The 20,823-nt window shown below is 39.9% G+C and overlaps 1 protein-coding gene across 1 annotated transcript; it reads left to right on the top strand.

Moving 5' to 3' along the window:
- Positions 1–9,699: 9,699 nt before the first annotated feature.
- Positions 9,700–20,211, top strand: nubp1 (nucleotide binding protein 1 (MinD homolog, E. coli)). The gene is made up of 10 exons (XM_073493859.1): positions 9,700–9,809; positions 11,446–11,550; positions 11,747–11,880; positions 12,416–12,484; positions 13,092–13,124; positions 13,220–13,310; positions 13,400–13,554; positions 16,189–16,299; positions 18,112–18,298; positions 18,794–20,211. The coding sequence occupies exons 1-10, from the start codon at positions 9,779–9,781 to the stop codon at positions 18,844–18,846; spliced, it is 969 nt and encodes a 322-aa protein (XP_073349960.1). The 5' UTR covers positions 9,700–9,778; the 3' UTR covers positions 18,847–20,211.
- The last annotated feature ends 612 nt before the right edge of the window (positions 20,212–20,823 follow it).

Genomic DNA, 20,823 nt, shown 5'->3' with positions numbered 1-20,823 from the left:
AAATGTTTTCTACTCACAAATTCTAAAACAACTTTTTCTTCTATTGATGCCGTTTTTTATGGAGGGTTATAAATACTACGGCAGAGTTATACAAGAGTGTTCTCATGCCAAGCAAGACACTTTTTAATATATATCAACTTTTGAATGCAAAATGCAAAATTGAATGCATTTAGCACGTAGCATAGAGTGCCAGGACCATGAAGCCACAGAGGCATTCGTCATATGAAAACGATAGACGCAAGCCAATCAGGAACAGAGCGGGGCAGGTCCTGCTAGAAATCCAGTGGGATCCATAAAAATACATAAAAGAAAACTACTGTCTAGATGTGGATTGTTTACCAAAATGAAAAGAGGAAGGCATGCCTTAAAAATGCTGTGTGTACAGTGGAAGTAGTTTAAGACAAACAAAAAGAAAGAAAATTGAATTGTCTTATTTAACTAGGTAAATAACTTCTGTTTGCATCAAAAGCCGGGGGGGGGGACACAAAGTTACAACAAGCAAACAAAAAGAAACTCCCGTCACTTTTGCCTACTCTTCCTGCTTCCCTCTTCACCCCCAGCTGTATGTGTGTGTGTACATGCCTAAACAGACAAGATCTGGCAGAGATAAAAGATGACACCCACACAAACACACGCTACTTTCCATTACATTTGCATCCCCAGATTTTCATTAATTTGCTTAAGCACCCGGCCACATGACACAATGCGGGACAGAGAGCCAACAGAAGCAAGTTGGAATTAAACCGAACATTGGAAGAGGATGGCAGAAGAGAAACTAGGAGTGACTGTAAGATTTAGGTCAAGAGCTCGGCAATATCAGAGTTTGTCCCTTGAAAACACACACATGTATAAAAACCTATAAACGAGGGCACAGCCACCCAAACCCAACAAGTCAACAAGGAAATGAGTACTGGCGCAAGTATTGCACTGATAAGAAGCAGCCATTAACAATCTGTAATTTACACAGTCATTAGGGTTTATCAGCACTTTCTCTGTCAGCTGATGGACAGACACACCTACAAAAAACACATGCACAGATCCTGCCTCAGCAACACTCATTTATACGCTGCTAACTTAATCACCTTATGAGTCTAAACCAAACCAAACCAAACAGTTGGTGATTAGGGTTAGTCACCATATGACATTTCCTTTTATCGAAAGGTTTTTAATAGACCCCTTACAGACCGACACTCATGTGCCCAGTTTAGCTGTTCATCTTTTGCATTTCACTGATTTGAATATGAGATTTCCTCATACATACACATACAGTGTTGAGTCACATCAGCACAATGTCTTCTACCACTAATGACTGCTTTGTGATGGTGAATAATAAAGTTCTTGTACATGAATGCTGATCTTATTATGCTTTACTTAGTATGGACCTTGCCACAAGTACCACAAGATACAAGTCATTCTCCTTTAATAATTTAACACTTCCTAAATATGGTCTATTCTACGGTGGCCGACACAGCCAAACGCTGCAAATACATAACGATGCAGAACCAAAGACACATAAAACACATGCAACAACAAAATGCTGCAACGGAAAAATGCTGCAAAGAAGGAAACGATGCAGAACCAAAGACACACAAACACACAAAACAAATGCAACAACAAAATGCTGCAAATACAGAAATGATGCAAAACCAAAACGACACAAACCCCCAAAACACATGCAATAGAGAAATGCTGCATATTGAGTCAACACAACGGAAGTGTCAACACAACGGAAGTGTCCACACAACGGAAAAGCACCAGGCCGCTAGGGGGTCCCGACCTCCCGACCTGGAACTATTATAAATTAATAATGTTTAATTAAAAAACAAACAGAAAACGTACAATCAGCTAGTGTTAGGCCTACGTAAATCTGTTAATCTTTTTGATTTATGTATTTGCAGCGTTTGGCCGTTGCTGCACGTTTGCCCTTGTCGGCCACCGTACTATTCTTATGTAACAAAACACAAAACTATGTTTTAAGCCTTAATGGTCTGCCAATACCTGTACTGATATGTTTCCTTATCTTCAAATGCTACATATCCCTGAAATCTGTGCAACCTTATATGAAAGGTTATGTAAATCATTAAAAATATAAAAATTATAAAAGTAATGAAATGATGTAATACATTTTTTTTAAATACAAAAAATGATGCATTTTCATTAATATAAAGTATTTACCAAAATTCAGATTGAATATCTTAACTGTGCTGCAACAAACAGCTTCTGATTGTGACTGTGTGTATTTCTCTTCGTCAGACTTACTGCTCAAACACATACAGCAGATGTTTTCTCCTTTCTATGGTAGGAAATACAGTGTAGCTTTCTATCCTGTCTTAGAAGTTTAAAATTTCCCTGTATGTGTGTGTGCGCGCAAATGCAGAGGGAAACACTTCTGTCTAACCCGGTGTCACCAGAAATAGGCCACTAGCTGAGCTAATCTTCCTTCCTTAACATAAACAGTCACGCACACAAGGACACACACGCGACTGGCCTCCCTTCCTTGGAACAAAGATATTTTCATGGTCATCTCAACTGTCCCCCCAACTGTAGGATTCAGATACACAAACACAGAATGAACCCAGACAGAGAGATAACAATGGTTATTCTGGGGTTATTCTGTTCAGGCAGCTAGTCAGGACAGCTGAGGGGGAGCAGGAGACACCACCCGGCCTCCCCGTCAGCCAACACATCGCCGCTCCGCTCCGCTGACCTCTGACCTCTTCCGACCGTGTGTGTGTGTGTTTGCTCACATGTAGGCAAGCCTCCATGCCTTCAGCATTGTGATGGAGGCTGTTTGAAGTGTGAAGGTTCTGGCAATTCAAAAGGTCAAGTAAGGGTACCATCAACACACAGCCATCTCATATTCACACACACACACACACACACACACAACACTATCTTCTGCTTTAGAACAACATCAAATAGAGTGCTGCCCAAAAAAGTCCACTCTGAGGCTGAGTTGCCATGTTTGAGTTTAGTTGTTTGGGGGGAAAAGGGGGAAATGTTTGATAAGTTTTGTCTGAGCTGGGTGGTGTATGTGATCAGGGGTTCGGGTTGCGGGCTGGTGAGATGGAGGCTGGGGGATGGAGGCATGAAGACTTGATGTCTGGGATTCCTTTGGCTCCAGCCTGACCAGAATAACTAGTAAGAAGTATCTGAAATTCCTCTTCCACTTGGGCTGCAAAGCATGCCATTTATTGCTCAACTATATTGCACAACATCGTAAATACCAGTGCATACTCCATATATTCCATTTTACTTACAAGGCTAGGTTCAAAATTAATTAATTAAGCTACAGCTTCTTCTCACCTACGAAAGGTGTCCCAGCAGACTGGTGCGTGGGATTTGAGTGTGTGGGAAGCCAGTGAGGGACCATGCCTTTTTCACTCTCCATGTTGAATAAATTGTTCAACATTTTGTCAGATATGCTTAAAAACTTTCTTTCCCAGAGTCAGATAAGAAGCATGACTCTGTCCAACAATAAAAAAATCCACCTACTAGCACATCTAAAACTCAATAATTAGGTCCTGATAAAGAACCTTTTGAACCTATAACATTGCACAAAATTCAAACCTGGTGGAAATTTAAGTATTTTATGGTTTTGGGCCATGGGAGCAACAAAATGGCTTGCTAGCCCACCTAGAACTACAAAAAAGTCTCTAGGTGCCATGACCCAAACCCAACAGGAAGTCAGCCATTTTGAATTTAATGCTCACTTTCATCACTGCTTGCAGTTTAAATTATTATGTTTTGACTTTTTTTATCCATAGTGTAAAAAACACACATTGTGATTTTACAGGGAATTATGTCCTACTTCTTGGCACACATACTGTAGATTATAGACAATAAGCTAACCAGCTGCTGGCTTTAATTTCCTATTTACCCCACAGACATGATTGTGGTATCAATCTTCTCATCTCACTCTTGGCAAGAAAGCAAAAAAGCATATTTTTCCCAAAACTCAAAAGAATGAAGATCAAGTGTTCTTGAGGCGAAAAAATGACATTAATCCTATTTGTTTTCTTAGCATTTTATTATCTGTGATACTATGAGTGTGCCCCAACCTTTCATCTGAGTACCTGATATATGACATTTCATCTCCAGACATTTATAACTGTTTTCTCTGAAAAATGAGCACAGAACAAAACAATTTTAAGTATGATCTGTGTGGGTGACTAATAGAGATGTGCATGTGCATCCACATGCAACACAAATGCGTGTACGTGCACGTACACAACATATTCCTTGTAATAGTGAGTAATGATTTTGCATAGCCCGAGTTTAATGCGTGTGGTCATCATCACTTTGCATTTTCGAGAGATGTGGCCTGTGTAAGAAATATTTCTTTTTCAGTGATGAGATCACTCTCAAAACAGGTGGAACTGCTTTTGGTTTATTCAAATTTAACGTCAAAGGCTCACAAAGCACACGTTATTTGGTCGGCCAACAAGGTGCAGTTAAAATAGCTAAAATAGTCTCCGAGGGGATGACCCCGCATGACTGCAGCAGCTGAGAATTTCATTAGAGAGGGAGGAGAGAGGAGGATGAGAAAGATGGAGGAGGAACACAAACCACAGAGAAGTGCTTTTTAAAATAACTGAATCTGTGACATTCTGTCTTTGTGGGGCAACGTCTCTAACACCAGGCCACCACGACTCTCTCATTCATTTTAATAAGAACACTTCAAAAACAACTTGGTAAAGGCCAGGTAAAGATCTTGGTTCGCATCATCATCAGGGTTACAATAACAACATGGTTAAGGTTTAAGAATGTTTGGTTGAGGTCATTGACTCTTTGTAGGAAACCAGAAGCAAACAGGGTCTCTCATGTTAAAGTCCAACATTTTGCTGTCTTGACCATCCACCCCAAATTTGTGGCTCTGTATTAAAATCACCTGACTTTTTCATTTTCTCCGCTACAGGTCTTAATCCCTTCAATGTAAACAAATGACACTTTTGAGCTGATACTGTCATTTTCCTCTCAGTAGGGCTGTCCCAAAAAAAATACAGGTTTTGTGTCCAAAAAAAGTGACTCTGTGTCAACTTCCAATTTTACTACAGTGCAAATGTGTCTAACCGCACATTCAAGTTACTTTACCTTGAAGGCTACGCACACATACAAAAGCAGGCTATTTGTATTGCTTTCCCAGAGGGCGATTTTGAGTCTGAACGTAGCCGTAGACAGTGTCAGACTGAGGATGTTTGAGGGGCAGGGGCGAAAAAAATAAAAAGGGCACCAGCTGTATGCGGTGGACACCAGCGCGCAGAAAGTCGTGATACATATTGTGAAGGGACAACACTTCACCACGTTTTGTTCAATGGAAGGTCACCACAGAGGGAACTTTATCATGTTTTATCGACCACAGGGCATCCAAGAGGGCGCTTTTGGATAGTTTTTTTGAACATGGGGGTACCAGGGTTACTAAATATTTAGTGAAAGTTTGCAATGAACAAGAGAATGACAAGCAGTGAACACTTTGCATTTGTTTTAAAGATATTTATATAATGAAATTAAGTTCACAGACACTCTGTTTCCTCTACACTTGATTATTTTTCACATGAAGTTTGTTAGCAGCAGCGTGTCCAGATCACACCCATCTTTTTTCCATAAACGACTCACTTCCTCTTTCCTCTTCAGTTGTGTGACATCTCTGCCATGCCACACTCCCAAACACACACAATCTCTCTCTCTCTCTCTCTCTCACACACACACACACACACAAACCAGCCTTAACATAACTCACACTTTTTCTATAAGGATTAACAGAGAGAGGTGTGTGTGTGTGTGTGTGTGTGTGTGTGTGTGTGTGTGTGTGTGTGTGTGTGTGTGTGTGTGTGTGTGTACATGTGCGGCATTGTTCCCGGTGTGATGACTGCTTGTGCAGCCAAGGCTTAACTTTTGTGCTGAGTAACTCTATGACCACAATCTGACCTGAGTCTATTAGGGTGTGCGTGTGTGTGTGTGTGTTGTGTGTGTGTGTGTGTGTGTGTGTGTGTGTGTGTGTGTGTGTGTGTGTGTGTGTGTGTGTGTGTGTGTGTGTGTGTGTGTGTGTGTGGACCACTTGCTGAATGGACAGAATGTGTCTGACTTCATGAGGGACTATCTAGTCAACTGCTCAAATGAACCACATGTACTTACACAAAACTCACAACTTCAGTTAAACCTAATGGGCGTAAACCTCTGGTTTTAGAGCACACACTCACAAATGTATTCACTTACATACTTAATTGTCATGCTAGCAGCACTGTTTCTCGGTCACTCAGTCGATCACTTTGGCTAAAATACTCAACTGAATGGATGGATGGTAGTAGTAGAAATCACCACGATGAGTCCTTCACATCCCATCTGGCGCCATCATCAGGTCAAAAGTACGTCTAATAAGTTGCTGTACTTTGTGATGAGTAATCACAATAAGTGTATATGATATAAGCTAATGTTAGCATGCTAACATACTAAACTAAGATACTCAACATGGTAACATATCTGCTAAATATAGCATGTTAGGACATAGTTGGACATTGGATGCCCTTCTGGTCGATAAAACATGATAAAGTGCCCTCTAGTGCCCTCTCTGGCTTCTAGTGGAGAAAGTATGTTGAAGTACCATCTCTTCACTATAAATATATCACGACTTTCTGTGCGCTGGTGCCCTTTTTATTTAATTTTTTTCGCCCCTGCCCTTCAAACATCCTGACTCCGCCACGGGCCAGGATGATATTGATCTTATCTCAAGTTCAAGTTCAAGTTACTTTATTAGTACCCAGAGGTAAATTTTGTAACTCTTCACTGCAATGCAAACAAGTACATTTCCCAAAATGTAAACTTCTGTTTTCTGGTTTGTTCAGCGTCAACACTGATGTTCTCCCTGCAGGCTTTTCATGTGTTTACAGGATCGTCACATTTCAAACACATGCTAGCTCTTTGTTGTCATAGTTTTGGTTATTGAATTATTTATTTTCTTCCTGTACAAATATGCAGTACATACCTAATATATATGTGTACTTTATGTACACATACTGTAGGTACTCATAGCCACAACAGTACTTTCTATGCTATGCTCACCCAGTCCAAAACTGCATGATCTCATATGGATAAAACTGTCCAATAAGTGATGTATAGTTTGTCTTCTCTGTCTGGAGATTTCAGCAGAGCATTGTAAACTGGATAATGTCTGCCCTGAGTGTCTCCTCTCTCCATTCAAAGGGCTAACTCAAACTTTTTAGCTCTTCCATTAAAGGGTGTGGAGAGGCACTGGAGGAATAGCAAACGGGAGGAGTAGGACATTAAAGCCATTTCACAAACTACTCTTCCGAACTCAAGTCTCCTGCTGCGCTGTTGTTTGTCTCCGCTTAGACTTTCATGTAGCCTCGAGGGATAATTTACACACCTAATGACACCCGTGTCTTTGCTCTCCCTCTCTGTGCTGCCCCTCCTTGGTCCTTTGTATGTGTCTGTCTCAGTGTCTTTGACATTTTATGGAAAAATACAGATGTAAATTTTACCCAGTATTTACTCCTCTTGTGCTTGATGTCATTTACAGTCTTTGAAATCCCATATGTTGATGACTATATTCATCCTCCACTACGCAGTCTTACTTGTTGTGTTGGAAAGACATCTCAATCTAATTTTAATACACTGTGTTGTGGCCAGCTTTTGGTTGACAACCTACCATGCATGTGAAAGAGTGGTGAGCAGTGAATAAAGCTCTTCAATGGCTTGTGTGAATAAGTTTGTCAGTGACGGATGGGCCATCACAAAGAAAATATCACATTACGCACTCTCGACAGGGCAAACAATTGGGGGTGGGTAGGGCACACACACTCACACACACACATGCACATACATGCACACTAAACACTTCACCCTCTCACTTGATATTCCATCAACCAATTACCTTTTACCTATTATTCCAGTGAGCCAGTAAAACCACTTGGTCATAAAGTTTGAATGTGTTTGGAGAAAAAAAAGCGACTACAAAAGAACCACATGACAATATAATCAGCACACACACACTCACACACACCTGTCTTGTAAACTCCCAGAGTCATAAAATGTTCAAGTGTTGTGTGTAGCATGATTATAAAAGCATCATGCCAAGTTACAGTAAGTGTTGAATATATAGAGAGCATTTACACTGTAAAAAGTTACTCATATAAACGGCATTGTTGATGCTTCCTGAGGATATTACCACCCACTGAACTTTAAGGCCCCCGGTGACTCACTAAACTGCTCACCTTTGTTATGTGTTATGTACTCAAATGTCACGTTAACATGGAAATGTTATCGATGTTAAACCTCCAAACAGTGGAGCTATAAAATTGCGTTTGATTACAACATACTGTGTGTCAGCATAGCCTGCTGTTAAAAGAACGTGCATTGCTGGGACTGAGTGACACATTTCAGACTAAAGACCCATTTATTGGGGACAGCTTATCCAAATGGGGACAAAAACTGTTCTCAATTGGCCGGTTTGTGGGTCAGTGGTTAGGGTTGGGGTTAGGGTTACATTAAGGTTAGGGATCAGCAACTAGTGGTTATGGTTAAGGTTAGTGTAAGTCGCTGTTTGTGTGTCTACTGTCACTTTTGCTGGCTGGGTGTAGCTCAGTCAACAGCACTCCCTACTGGACACACTTAATCACCCTGAGCTTCATGTAATAATCACTGTAGTTTTACTGTAAGACAACAAATGAACTTCCCGCTAATTCTAGTCAAAGTCATTGCAACATAACTGTGTTAGACAAAATACTGAGATACACTGGATGCTGAGTTAATGCTGGATACTGAGTAGCACTAAATTCTGAATGGACTACTGTCATTTTTTTTTTTTTTTGTTTGTTTTTTAGCTTAGTACAGTTCCCAAAACAGTTGTGAAGAATTGAATGGCACACCACTCTGGCAGCTCTTTAAATAAGCATGTTCATATTAGGATGTTTTGTATTCTGGCTGGGGGGCTTCCTTGTGAATGTTTAATAATGTCAATTAGTGTACTGTTTTAACTGCAATTTTCAGCACTGTACCTACTTTCTTCATGTTAAAGGGAGTTAAATGCTGCCATTAAAAGAAGCTAATAACCACTGCATGGCATTGTTTGACCCCGAGAGAAGTATTGTAGAGTTATCTGTTTTTTTGCAAATAAAATGCAACAGGCTACACTTAGCTAATAACTGTCAGGAACAGGACGATGGATTTTTGTGCTTTGAACATGCAACTAGAAATTTCACTCATTATTGGTAACTAATTACCAAGGTAACTACCAACTAGTTAATAGAAACCATGTTTTACGCCAGACATGTACATCTAGCAATATTACAAACATTTGTCATGTTTGCATTTGGGTGTAAGGTCTCTTACGAAAAGTATTTTTGACCTGTGGCACTGAGGTGGGAGGATGGTAGAAGCTCTACGGCTAATGTCAGAGAATACAACAAATTTAGTTGTGATATTATGTCACCTTTTTCCTTTAAATATTAGGCTATGGCGTCATGCCAATAAGAAAAATAAACCCAACAACTCCATTTATTATTATTAAATATTTGTGTGTATTCAGTTTTCTTATTTGCACTTTTTCTACTTTTGATTGAAGAAAAGAAAGAAAAGGGAAGGAAAACTGACTGAATTAAGTATAAATTTGGACATTTTTATTGAATTCAATTGAATATGGCGCCAGATAAAACACCCGAATCATGTATTCTGAACACATTCTGTATCCGTCTATCCCAGTGTCAACTTGTGCGCACCCGGAACCTTCGAAGGGGGACGACTTTCACGGGAGGACGCAAAGATGTCAGACGTACCAGATAACGCTCCAGAACGTGAGATTTTAAATGTATTATTTTGGTGATTTTGACCCGAAAGACAACATAGTTTGATTTGCGATTTGGTGTTTTGTAATGTTGTCTGTGCTGTGAGGTGTTGGTGGGTTTTAAACAAACGGCTGTTACTGTTAGCTGCTACCTGCGATGTTCCTGTTTGTTTTGTTTTCAGGGGTTTTTATGACCAGGCAGGTTATCAGCTAGCTAAAACATGAAATGCTCTTCTGTACTGGTGATGTCGCAGCTTTTAGACCGAATTAAAGGCTCGTTCGAGTGTGAAGTTCTGTGACGCAGTTATTAAAGTGTTTTCTCAGAGCCATTAGATAAACGTCAGCAGATTCATGCCAATGCAGAAGTTGCAGAAGCTAAACAAGATGTAATAAATACACGAAAAGCTAAAAAAAAATAAACAGTACTGAATATATTGTTACTTGTGTGAAGAGCCGCCACATTAACGCGAATCCATTAAATGTTGCTGAGTCATTGTGACACAGTTAAGATTCAGTGTGGGAATGACAGCAATGACCCGAGACTTGGGTTTTTGTTTTTGTTACCTTTCTGTAATATGTTATATAGGACTGCTACGAACAAATAGTTTCATTGTGGATAAGTCTGTTGATTATTTTCTCAACAAATCGATTGAATTTTTGTTCTAAAGTGTCAAATGATGACAAGATGATGTAAGATTTCAATCAGCAGTTCCTGGGGGCCAAAGATGATGTCCTCAAATGTCTTGTTTAGTCCAGAACCCAACGACATTCAATTTACTGTCATACAGGAGTAAAGAAACCAGACATTTAACCACATTCAGCAAAGTAATTTATTCACTATCAACATAGTTAGTGATGAGTTGAATAGTTGACAACTAATCTATTAACTGATCAGGCGGGCCAGCCCTGTGGTCGGCATGAAGCTCGACCCTCTGGTGACGGTGGCAGAGAGGAGGACACTGGAAAAACTGCTGGATATTATAGACAATACCAGCCACCCTCTGCACACCGTCATCAGCGACCAGCGGAGCCTGTTCAGTGAAAGACTGCTCCTTCCCAAGTGTAGGACCAACAGACTTAAGAACTCCTTTGTCCCTCATGCCATCAGGCTGTACAACTCCTCACTTGGGGGGAGGAGGAAATAGATAACCGGCAATACTGCAATACTGTGATTTCACTGTGCAATAACTTATTTATCTATTTATCTATTTATTCACATACATACCTGGACACTCTCACTTTCGTGCAATAATTTCTGTACAATAACAAATATACAGTCCTCTACATTTACATTTATTTTATTTTATTTTATTTATCCTATTCTATCTTATTTTATTTTAATCTATTTTTATTGTATTCTATTGTATTGTATTTTGTTCTATTCCTATCTTTATTTTCTATTTTTTGCTAAGAGTTTATTTTCTCGTGAACTGTATGCTGCTGGAAATTCAATTTCCCTGAGGGAGTCATCCCAACGGGATCAATAAAGTGAAGTCTAAGTCTAAGTCTAAGTCTAATTAATCGTAGCTGCTCTAATTTTATACACATTTCCCCAAAATTCAGCTTGACGTGTATCCGTTTCTGATCAGTATTAGATGATCTGACAAAGTAGACACTTACAACTGATCTCTGTTTTATCCTCTCAGACTGCCCGGGCACAACAAGTGAGCTAGCAGGGAAGACCTCGTCATGTCAGGGCTGTCCCAACCAGAAAATATGTGCTTCTGGGGCTGCCAGGGCCCCCGACCCTGGTAAGACTGTCAACACACTTGATAGTATGATCATTATATGTACTCTATACAGTAAAGCTGGACAGTTCAAGGTGAAATAAATTTAACAAGTAAAATTAGTAGTTTTAAACCGATATTTCAGTGGACGCTTGTTTTGTCTCATTTGAGTGTCTTGTGCTGCTGCATCCTTCATCTCCTCCTCGTGTCTCATCTGCAGCCATAGCAGAGATCGGAGAGAAGCTGTCGACGGTCAAACACAAGATCCTCGTGCTGTCTGGGAAAGGAGGAGTAGGGAAGAGTACCTTCAGCGCTCACCTGGCCCACGCCCTTGCAAGTGATGGCACGAAGGAGGTATTATAAAACAGAAATAAAAACAATTAAGGCTATACTGAGGTTTTATCTAATCCCAGTCATTGTGCCCTGTAGTGATCATCTAAACACCACTAGAGGTCACTGCAGTTTAACAGAGGTTTAAGGTCATACAGTTCAGACAACTAAAGCTGAGATCATACACCCAGTATAGCTGCTGTTAGGCTGTGATCCAGCTTTCGTAGTTCCTCTTTATGTGCCTCCACATATCAACAACTCTGAGCACCTTGCAGTGTGTCTGCCTTTGCCAAAACCTTGTCCGGCTGCATACGTAAAGGGCTGTAGTACAACCAACGTGGATACAGCTCTTGTTAGCCGTCCTCCTCCTCCTCCTCCCTTTGGTGTCCAGTTTTATCTCTCCAGCCTTCAGGTCACTTTGTTCAAGCTTCCAGCCAGAATGAAGTCTCACATTTTAGCACACAGAGCCTAGATATTCTCAGTGTGGCTCTTGAGAAATGCAGGATTACAAAACTGAGTCAAACATAAGAATAGTTCTGCTTTCTCTGTGTGTTTATAGGTCGCCCTGCTGGATGTAGATATCTGTGGTCCATCCATTCCGAGGATCATGGGCTTAGAGGGTGAACAGGTGAGTTGAGGGCAGAAATGTTAACAGTGATACACTTTGTTAGATTCTTCCCAAATAAATTACTCATCGTTAGGATTTTTCCATGACATAATTCATTCATTCATTCATTCTCTTCATGCGGATGTGGTTGTTTTGTCTACATAAAGCAGATGCTTATAAGCATATATGTATATAAATAAGTGTGATGATTTTGACTTTGATGTCACAATGAGTCACAATTTAAGTGGGAATAATAATTTTCCATTATATTTTCACTGAAGAAATATTTTTTAATGATGATGGGTCTGCACCAAACAAGCATCCCCGTCCCTGAAGCACCACAATGCTGCTGTTATAACTGTATATTGTGACACATTTTGCCTTTATCAAATACATTCAGCTCCTGCGATTTGGATATTTCACTTGGCTATTTTGAGGTTTCCATGATATTTCAATTATTTTTTCAGCCCTTACTGTTTTGTTTTTGTTTTATTCTATTCCTCAGTGAAATATGTATATATTTGTTTTATGTGTGAGTAGCTTGAAGGGGCTTGTAACTTTCTTGTCATTGTGAAACCCTGTGCTGTAAAATGATAAATGATTCCTCAATCTGTCCTCATATGCACAGGTTCACCAGAGTGGCTCAGGCTGGTCTCCTGTGGTGAGTCATTTCAAGTTTTTCAAGCTAAATGTTTTATTCCTTTAAGATATTGCATATATCATGAATGCATAAGCATCCGTCTGTGTATGTTGCAGTATGTGGAGGAAAATCTGGCGGTCATGTCTATTGGCTTCCTGCTCAGCAGCCCCGATGATGCTGTGATCTGGAGAGGCCCCAAGAAGAATGGTATTTGATTTTTGTGTGTGCTTAGAAATGTGTTTCACTTTTTCTAAATGTCTTCCCACTATATTACCTATGTGTTGTTCTTCTACCAGGGATGATCAAGCAGTTTTTGAGGGATGTTGATTGGGGGGATCTGGATTACCTCATTGTTGACACACCCCCTGGCACCTCTGATGAACACCTGTCAATTGTCCAATACCTAAGCTCCACCCACGTTGACGGGGCCGTTATCATCACCACACCACAGGTAGCACTCACACACACACTCACACTCACAGTCCCACTGACACTCACACTCACACTCAGACATAAAACCTGTGACAGTTACTGCAGTAAGTAACATTAAAAGCATTTACAGCAACTGTAAAGGGGGATTCCGTCTGCGCCTACTATCTCTCCATCCTATTTGACTGCTTGTACTTCACGTGGTATTTTAACTACATTTCCCAGAATGACTTCTAACCAACCACCTGGAGTTGTTCGTTCAGTGGTGGTTTTTATGTAACTCCAGACAGTAATAATGATAGCGAGAGTGACACCAAAAGCCACAACGATATTAACGGACAAAAAATGAGAGATGCTCGTGGGCTAAAAGCAGGAATCATTATTTGTTACTCATAACATAACATCACTACAACTGCCTTGCAAGATCTTAGCACTACTCTCCATGTGGATATTGGTATATCTGCCTCTTTGTGACACATTATTTGCAGCTCACTGACAACGCTCTTTTTATCAGACGAAATAAGCGTTGTTGTTATGTCCCTAAAAAATAACTTCTGTCGTGAGAAAAACAACGATAGAAGAAGAGAGTAGTTCTAAGTGTTGGTGAGATGTCGTTTTATATTTCCTGGAAAACCCCTTCAGTCTGGTGACTGTCACCAGTCGTCTCTCCACCTGCACATTTGACCCATAGCTAAATTTAGTAAGTCACCCATTCATTGTTGAGGGTATTTAAAAGTAATTCTGTGAAGTGTGGGCACATGTGGGAGATTGAGAGACACATTAGAATTACCATTTGTTAATATTATAGGGATAACTTTAGTTCATTAGGATCCACATTAGTGACCGTATTGCAGCAGCTATTCTTCCAGGGGTCCACAACAAGCTTTACATTTGTGACAATGTCACATGTAACACCGAACAAAAACATACAATATAACAACTTACATAATAACACATTACATTACAAAATAAACAGGACAAGACTAAAACATTCACACAGACAAGACAGCTCCTGGTATCACAATGGTTAAGATAAATGTAGTACAGTGATTTCATTCGGAAAACTTAAATACAACCTGATTATGTGACTATGATGACAGTGATGATGATGATCCGTGATTATGATATTATTACATTTGGAAATGATGAATGTGTTGCAGATACAGTACACATGACATCAATGTCCTATTTCAGACATTGAAGGCACATTTTATTTAATTATTTATACGTTATTTATTTATACAGGGTAGAGTGACAGGGACATTGCACAATAATTACATCTCTGTAAGTGTTCCAGTTTAGCCATCCCGGCTAATTTCCAACTGCAGTCCCTAGGCAGGTGTACTGACAGCTACAATAGACACATGAAATACATTTAAATGGAACAACAATACTGTACATTTAGCAAAGCACATATAAAACAAAACAAAACTTAAAAGCAAAGAAAGAGAGAGATAAAACATAAAACAGAGCGCGCTTCAGAATATTTGAGCAAGTCACACATTCACTGGAGAACGACTGGCAGTAAAGTAATCCCAGTGTATCATTTAAGCCATAACCGAGCTGCTGTTGTTCCCCTCACACTTTTTTTTTCTTTTTTTACAGAGTTATTCAGGAAAAACTGCTTGCAAAATGCAACCACAATATGGCAACCAACAGAGGATGCTATCTTATTGCAAACCTATAAAAAGCCACAATGGCTTCAGTGTGCCTACACAAGCTGTCATAGCACCATATAAAGTTATGATCTATCATGTTTACTAGTTATTTGTTTACACGTGACACAATAAAAGCAGTAAAATGGTTGCAACACTTTAAATAAAATACAGAACAGTTCACCCTGTGTGCTTGCAAGCGTCCTCTTCTACACAGGTACACATTCTGTGAAATCTACAGGTGGCATAAACTGTGTGTTTTGACACATAAACACAACACAGTCCTGTTAGGCTTTAGTAGCTGCCTGCTCATTCTGTCACACCTGGTTTGATGAGGGCTTCTGCATTGTTTGGTTGACAGGACACACCTTCAGTATGAGGTGGGTGTGCTAACTAAAGAGGCACCAAGGAGTCTGATGGCATAGCAACCCACAGACACACACATTTACACATTGACATATTATGTATACATACATAGTGTAAATGTAAGATGTTTGTCACACTGAACTTGTGTTCTTGTTTGTGTCATCATTATGTGCAAGCAAATCATTTGTTACTGTATTTAGTGAAAGACTTAATCAGAGTAAACACTTCCTGATTCTTAAATTAGACTGGGACCTATGAGGTCAGACAGCAGTACAAACACTTCCTCATTCCTTCAGCTCTCACTTAACCAAAACTAACCACACATGAGCCGGGAATTACCCAAGTAAACAAGCCAGTCCATTAGATATCAAGAGACAAGTTTCCAAACTTGCGATAATGAAGTATGAGAAGAGTGAGAAGAATTTATTTTTCTTAACAACACATTTCCACGTGCAAGCAGCTCAGCTTGTGGCTGTTTTTCTCAAGGGAACCGTGATAGCCGAAGAAAAAAAAAATATTTGAGCTAATCCTTTCTCTTTCGCTCTTTCCACCGTGGTCTTCGTTTCCTCCCTTTCTCTCTTTCTTTGCCCTTTTTCTTTCTGTCTGTCTGTTTCTGTTTCTTTCTCTCTCTCTAGGAGGTATCGCTGCAGGACGTGCGGAAGGAGATCCGGTTCTGTCAGAAGGTCAAGCTGCCGATCATCGGAGTGGTGGAGAACATGAGTGGCTTTGTTTGTCCGTCGTGCAAGGTCACTGACTGATGCACAGACACACACATAGTGATGTAGACAGACGGTCAGACAGACGCAGTCAATCAGGACAAAGTAGAGATTTCATTCCAGTCGCTGTGTCTGATTATCTCTTTTAAAACTGTATGACGCAACCATATAAAGAAGGAGAGCTCACATGTATCTGTCAAAAATTAGACAACTATCTACTGCAGCACATGACAGACAGGACAGACATCCAAACAAAACACCCACAGCAAAGAGGAAGCGAGGTTTCAAATTAAACTATAAGGGTTGACAGACATGGTAGAACCAGTATAGTCTGGTAGAAATAAAATGGTTCCTACATGAAACTGCTCACAACAAGGTCTGACTAACAAGAAAATGTTTTCTGGAAAGAGATACCGATGTTGAGCTTTCACATGTATTATTTGGCTTTTCAAGCACCACAAGCCAAGTGCCTTTTAGATCTATTATATTGGAAATAAGACAGACGTCCCTTTTAAGCTATACGACTATCAAGATGTCTGAATGCGTCTCAGCTGATTCAGGTTAGTTTCACCCAACAGCCACAAAGGAAGCATGCAGGGTGCAGGATTTCTCAACCTCACGCAGGTGTAAACAAACATACTGCAGCAACAAAACTCTGTGTGTTTCTTCAGACTTGTTATGTTTTTCCTCTCACCATATTTGTTCTCTAACATGGTATACCTAATGGGAGGCCTCTGGATCAGCCATCATCCCATTGAACATTTAATATATTAGATGCTGGTGATTTGTCTCATTTAATGATATTCATTTGAAGTGCGGTCGACGTGACAGGGAAGGACTGTTTTTCCAATACCGGGCCCGCAGATTTTCCAAATCTTTGCTGTGTTTTCCTGAGCGGATATTAATCACACCCATCTGCAACACATTTTCTGTGGAAAGTCCATCTGCTCCGTCCCACAGGAAGAAACACATTATAGTTCAGTTCAGCACACCATGGGGCTGGGCAATATATTAATATTGTGTCAATATCTTGATATGAGACTACATATTGTCTTAGATTCTGTATATAGTTTTATCTTAATATAGCGTTATTGTTGTCTTTTCCTGGTTTTGAAGGATGCATTACAGTAAAGTGATGTGATTTTCTGAACTTGCCAGACTGTTCTACTTGTTCTAATTCTTGCCTTTACCCACTTAGTCATTATATCCACATTAATGATGATTATTTATCAAAAATATTGTGATATTTGATTATGTCACCCAGTCCTCGCATTCATGAAGTGCTTTTGAAGAGATTTCAAATATTGAGATGTATTGTGTAAATCAAAATAGCCTAAAACTACTGCGATAATATTTTAAAGGTGCAAAATGTAATAAATAGCCACCTGTCGAATTTATACTCCAAGCAAATATGGGGCAGCGTATCACCAGTATAAACTGCTAACTGCGTCAAATTGCAGCTGCTGTCGGCTAGTTAGCTCATTTGGCAATCCAGTTAGCGGTCCTATTAGCTGACTCTGTCTGAGTTTCTGAGCCTCTTGACTTAAAAAGTGGTATTACGAGACAAGGGCTAGCTGGTTAGCATGTTAACTTCACAAGATATCTCTGCAGCACAACATGTAGACGTCTTTAGCACAACGGCAACGCTGTTGTTTTCTTCACATACTGTTGGTAATGTTAGTTAATTTTTTACGTTTTGAACTGAGATGCTTTCATATTGCACCTTTTAAAGACGAATCGCCCAGCCCTAGCACAGTAGCTCAAATCCTTTGTGATTTAGGGTCCATAGAATCTATAAAATGCAAACATAACTCCGAATTTTCTTCATCCTCTCTCTTTTAGAACACGTCACAGATCTTCCCTCCCACCAGCGGGGGCGCTGAGCGAATGTGCGCAGATCTAAACCTACCCCTGTTAGGAAAAGTACCCCTAGACCCGAGGATAGCACGAAGCTGTGACGAGGGCAAGTCTTTCCTCAACGAAGTACCTGACTCTCCTGCTGCCAAAGTCTACCAGAGCATCGTGCAAAGTGAGTGATTCTGAGAGTACATACGCAAGCGTCTCCAGTTCGTGTTTTGCCACCTCTCACATCATAATGTTATATTCCTTGGTAGGGAAGTTTGATACGCACACAGACATCTTGCGGCTTCCAGCGAAGTCCCTTTTATTATTTTTGATGACTGGATGGTTTACTTGATGTCCCAATTCCTGATTAAATGTAATGAAAGAAGAAGTGAATGCCTTACAAATGGGAAGCAGTCGGCTAAAGCGGAAGAAGGAGAGATCGAGATTCAATAACTGTACTTGCAGCATGAGATTAAAGTTAGAGGAATCTGATGTGGTTTGTGTAACAGATGATTCACTCAGGGCGTTTGCAGAAACAAACACACACACACACACACACACACATACAAAGATCTAATAAAACCAGTATATTTGCTTACATCTCCTTGGAATTCTTAATCAAGTCCATCAAACGGCCGTTACCGTCATCATCACACTCCTCTCCTGTCTCATTCACCAGGTATTCAGGACTACTGTTCCAACCGTGTGACAGAGGAGCAGAGCACCAGCTGAACCCTCACTGACGGCAGCCAGAACTCCAAGACCAATCATGTGATGAGAGCGTGGTAGAAATGATTAACTACTGAATAAGAAACGCACACAGGAGAGCAAATAATTTCAATAATGCACCATTCACCAAAGTCTCACAGAATTACCTCAACATCACATCACATCAGTGATCAGAGACTTGTTCCACTTTGTAATAAAATGAATATTTAGAAGTAATTACAGGTTCACAATGATGAGTTCATTTATCAAAATAAGCACTTGGGCCTATGATATAAGGCAATTATAAATGTTTATTTTATGTTATTGTCTAAAAATTCTATTAAAAGACCAAAAGAAACAATGTGTTATTATGTTGTCTCTCAGTATTGCAGCATTTCACAGCTTCTAAGTGGCTCTAAGCGACAAGCCCATTGATTCATGCTGAAGATATAGATCTACAACAGCTGGGCAGTGTTGTTTTTTTGTCTGGGACTATATTCAGCTGTAGATAATACACATTTGGTGTATGAGTGAGTACTCATAGCAGTGCTCAATCAATTCATAGTTTCTTTTTTATGTCTATGAGACTGTTGTGGATTCTGTGATGCATCCTAAAATATCAAATTCACACTGGCAATTCATTTAGTTGATGAAAAGAGGTAAGGACTGTCCCCGATGTGCTGCGGTAGGCGATATCGTATTTGGGGAAGTCAAATCTCTGATCGTGTAGTACGTCAAGCTGTAGTGTCAAATATTTAACCATTTCATTAACCATTACCTAAGTTGTGTTTGTGGATCCTCTGGCCGAGGTACACTGACTCAAGTGTCAAGTTGTTTTTTATTGTCACACACATTGTAGAGACAACGGCAGTTTAATGTCTCCATGTCTCTTAGGTAAAGAGTTACAAACAAAAAGTTGGAACAGGAAAGTGGATTAGAATGTAAAAAAGTGATTTCGAATTATAAAGAAAATTTAAAAAAACACACTATAAATGGTATATAAACAACACCTCCTGAGTATCAGCAGTAAGCAGGGAGAGAAAGTCACATGATGGGACCAATAATGGGACTGTTTCTGTGAATGTCAACCTTTCAGGTCAGATACATGGTTTGCTTAGTTTTTAGCACCCGTGTCCTGTGAATGTAAAACTGAATCCACAGTAGCAGAAGGTGAAATGTACCAACATTTGGCTGTTTTGAATGTTCTTCACCAACCAGATGTAGTTACAAATTGAGGGACTCAAGTTGATCCAGCATAACCTAGAGGGTAATTACCAGTTTTCAATCATTTGATTATTATTTTGTCATAAACAGTTGATTTGAACACGTTGTTTTATGTAATGTACTTGCTTTAACTGATTTATAGTAAAATAAATGACCAAACATGAATCTCTTTCAATGACTTTTCTATCAGAGTACCAAACTATGAAGAAACCTTTTTATTTATCTGTTTATGAATCAAAGATCACTTGACAACACCTGTCGTTAATGTTAAACCCGTCAAGTACTTTGCCATTGGACTTCACTGATAATGATTTTGGCTGTGTGGACAGCTTTAGTGGTGCAATCAGTTTCATCAGATCTGTACTGCCAAGTCCTGCCACCTTGTTTTTGTGTGTGTCTGTGTGTGTGTGTGTGTGTGTGTGTGTGTGTGTGTGTGTGTGTGTGTGTGTGTGTGTGTGTGTGTGTGTGTGTGTGTGTGTGTGTGTGTGTGTGTGTGTGTGATTGTCTTTGCGTGTGTTTTGCCATACATAGTCGTAGTTCCTCTGGGTTTCACTGAAAAACACATGTGAAACTGCATCTGTATCCTGCTAACAGACAAAACAACAGCAGCCACAGCCACACAAAATGTTTCCCACACATTGGACATGCCACACTGCGCTACATTTACTTTATAATGGTGCTAATTGCAGTTTATCGAGCTATAAAAGTATGACCTCAAGCACTTAAATATTGCCCTCCATTTGGGGCATTTCTGTGTTTAAAAAAATACAATGATTG

Source organism: Pagrus major, chromosome 23, assembly GCF_040436345.1.
Source record: "Pagrus major chromosome 23, Pma_NU_1.0".
In the NCBI taxonomy this organism is placed as follows: domain Eukaryota; kingdom Metazoa; phylum Chordata; class Actinopteri; order Spariformes; family Sparidae; genus Pagrus; species Pagrus major.
Note: the sequence above shows the minus strand (reverse complement) of the source record. Positions and strands in the feature narration are given on the sequence as shown.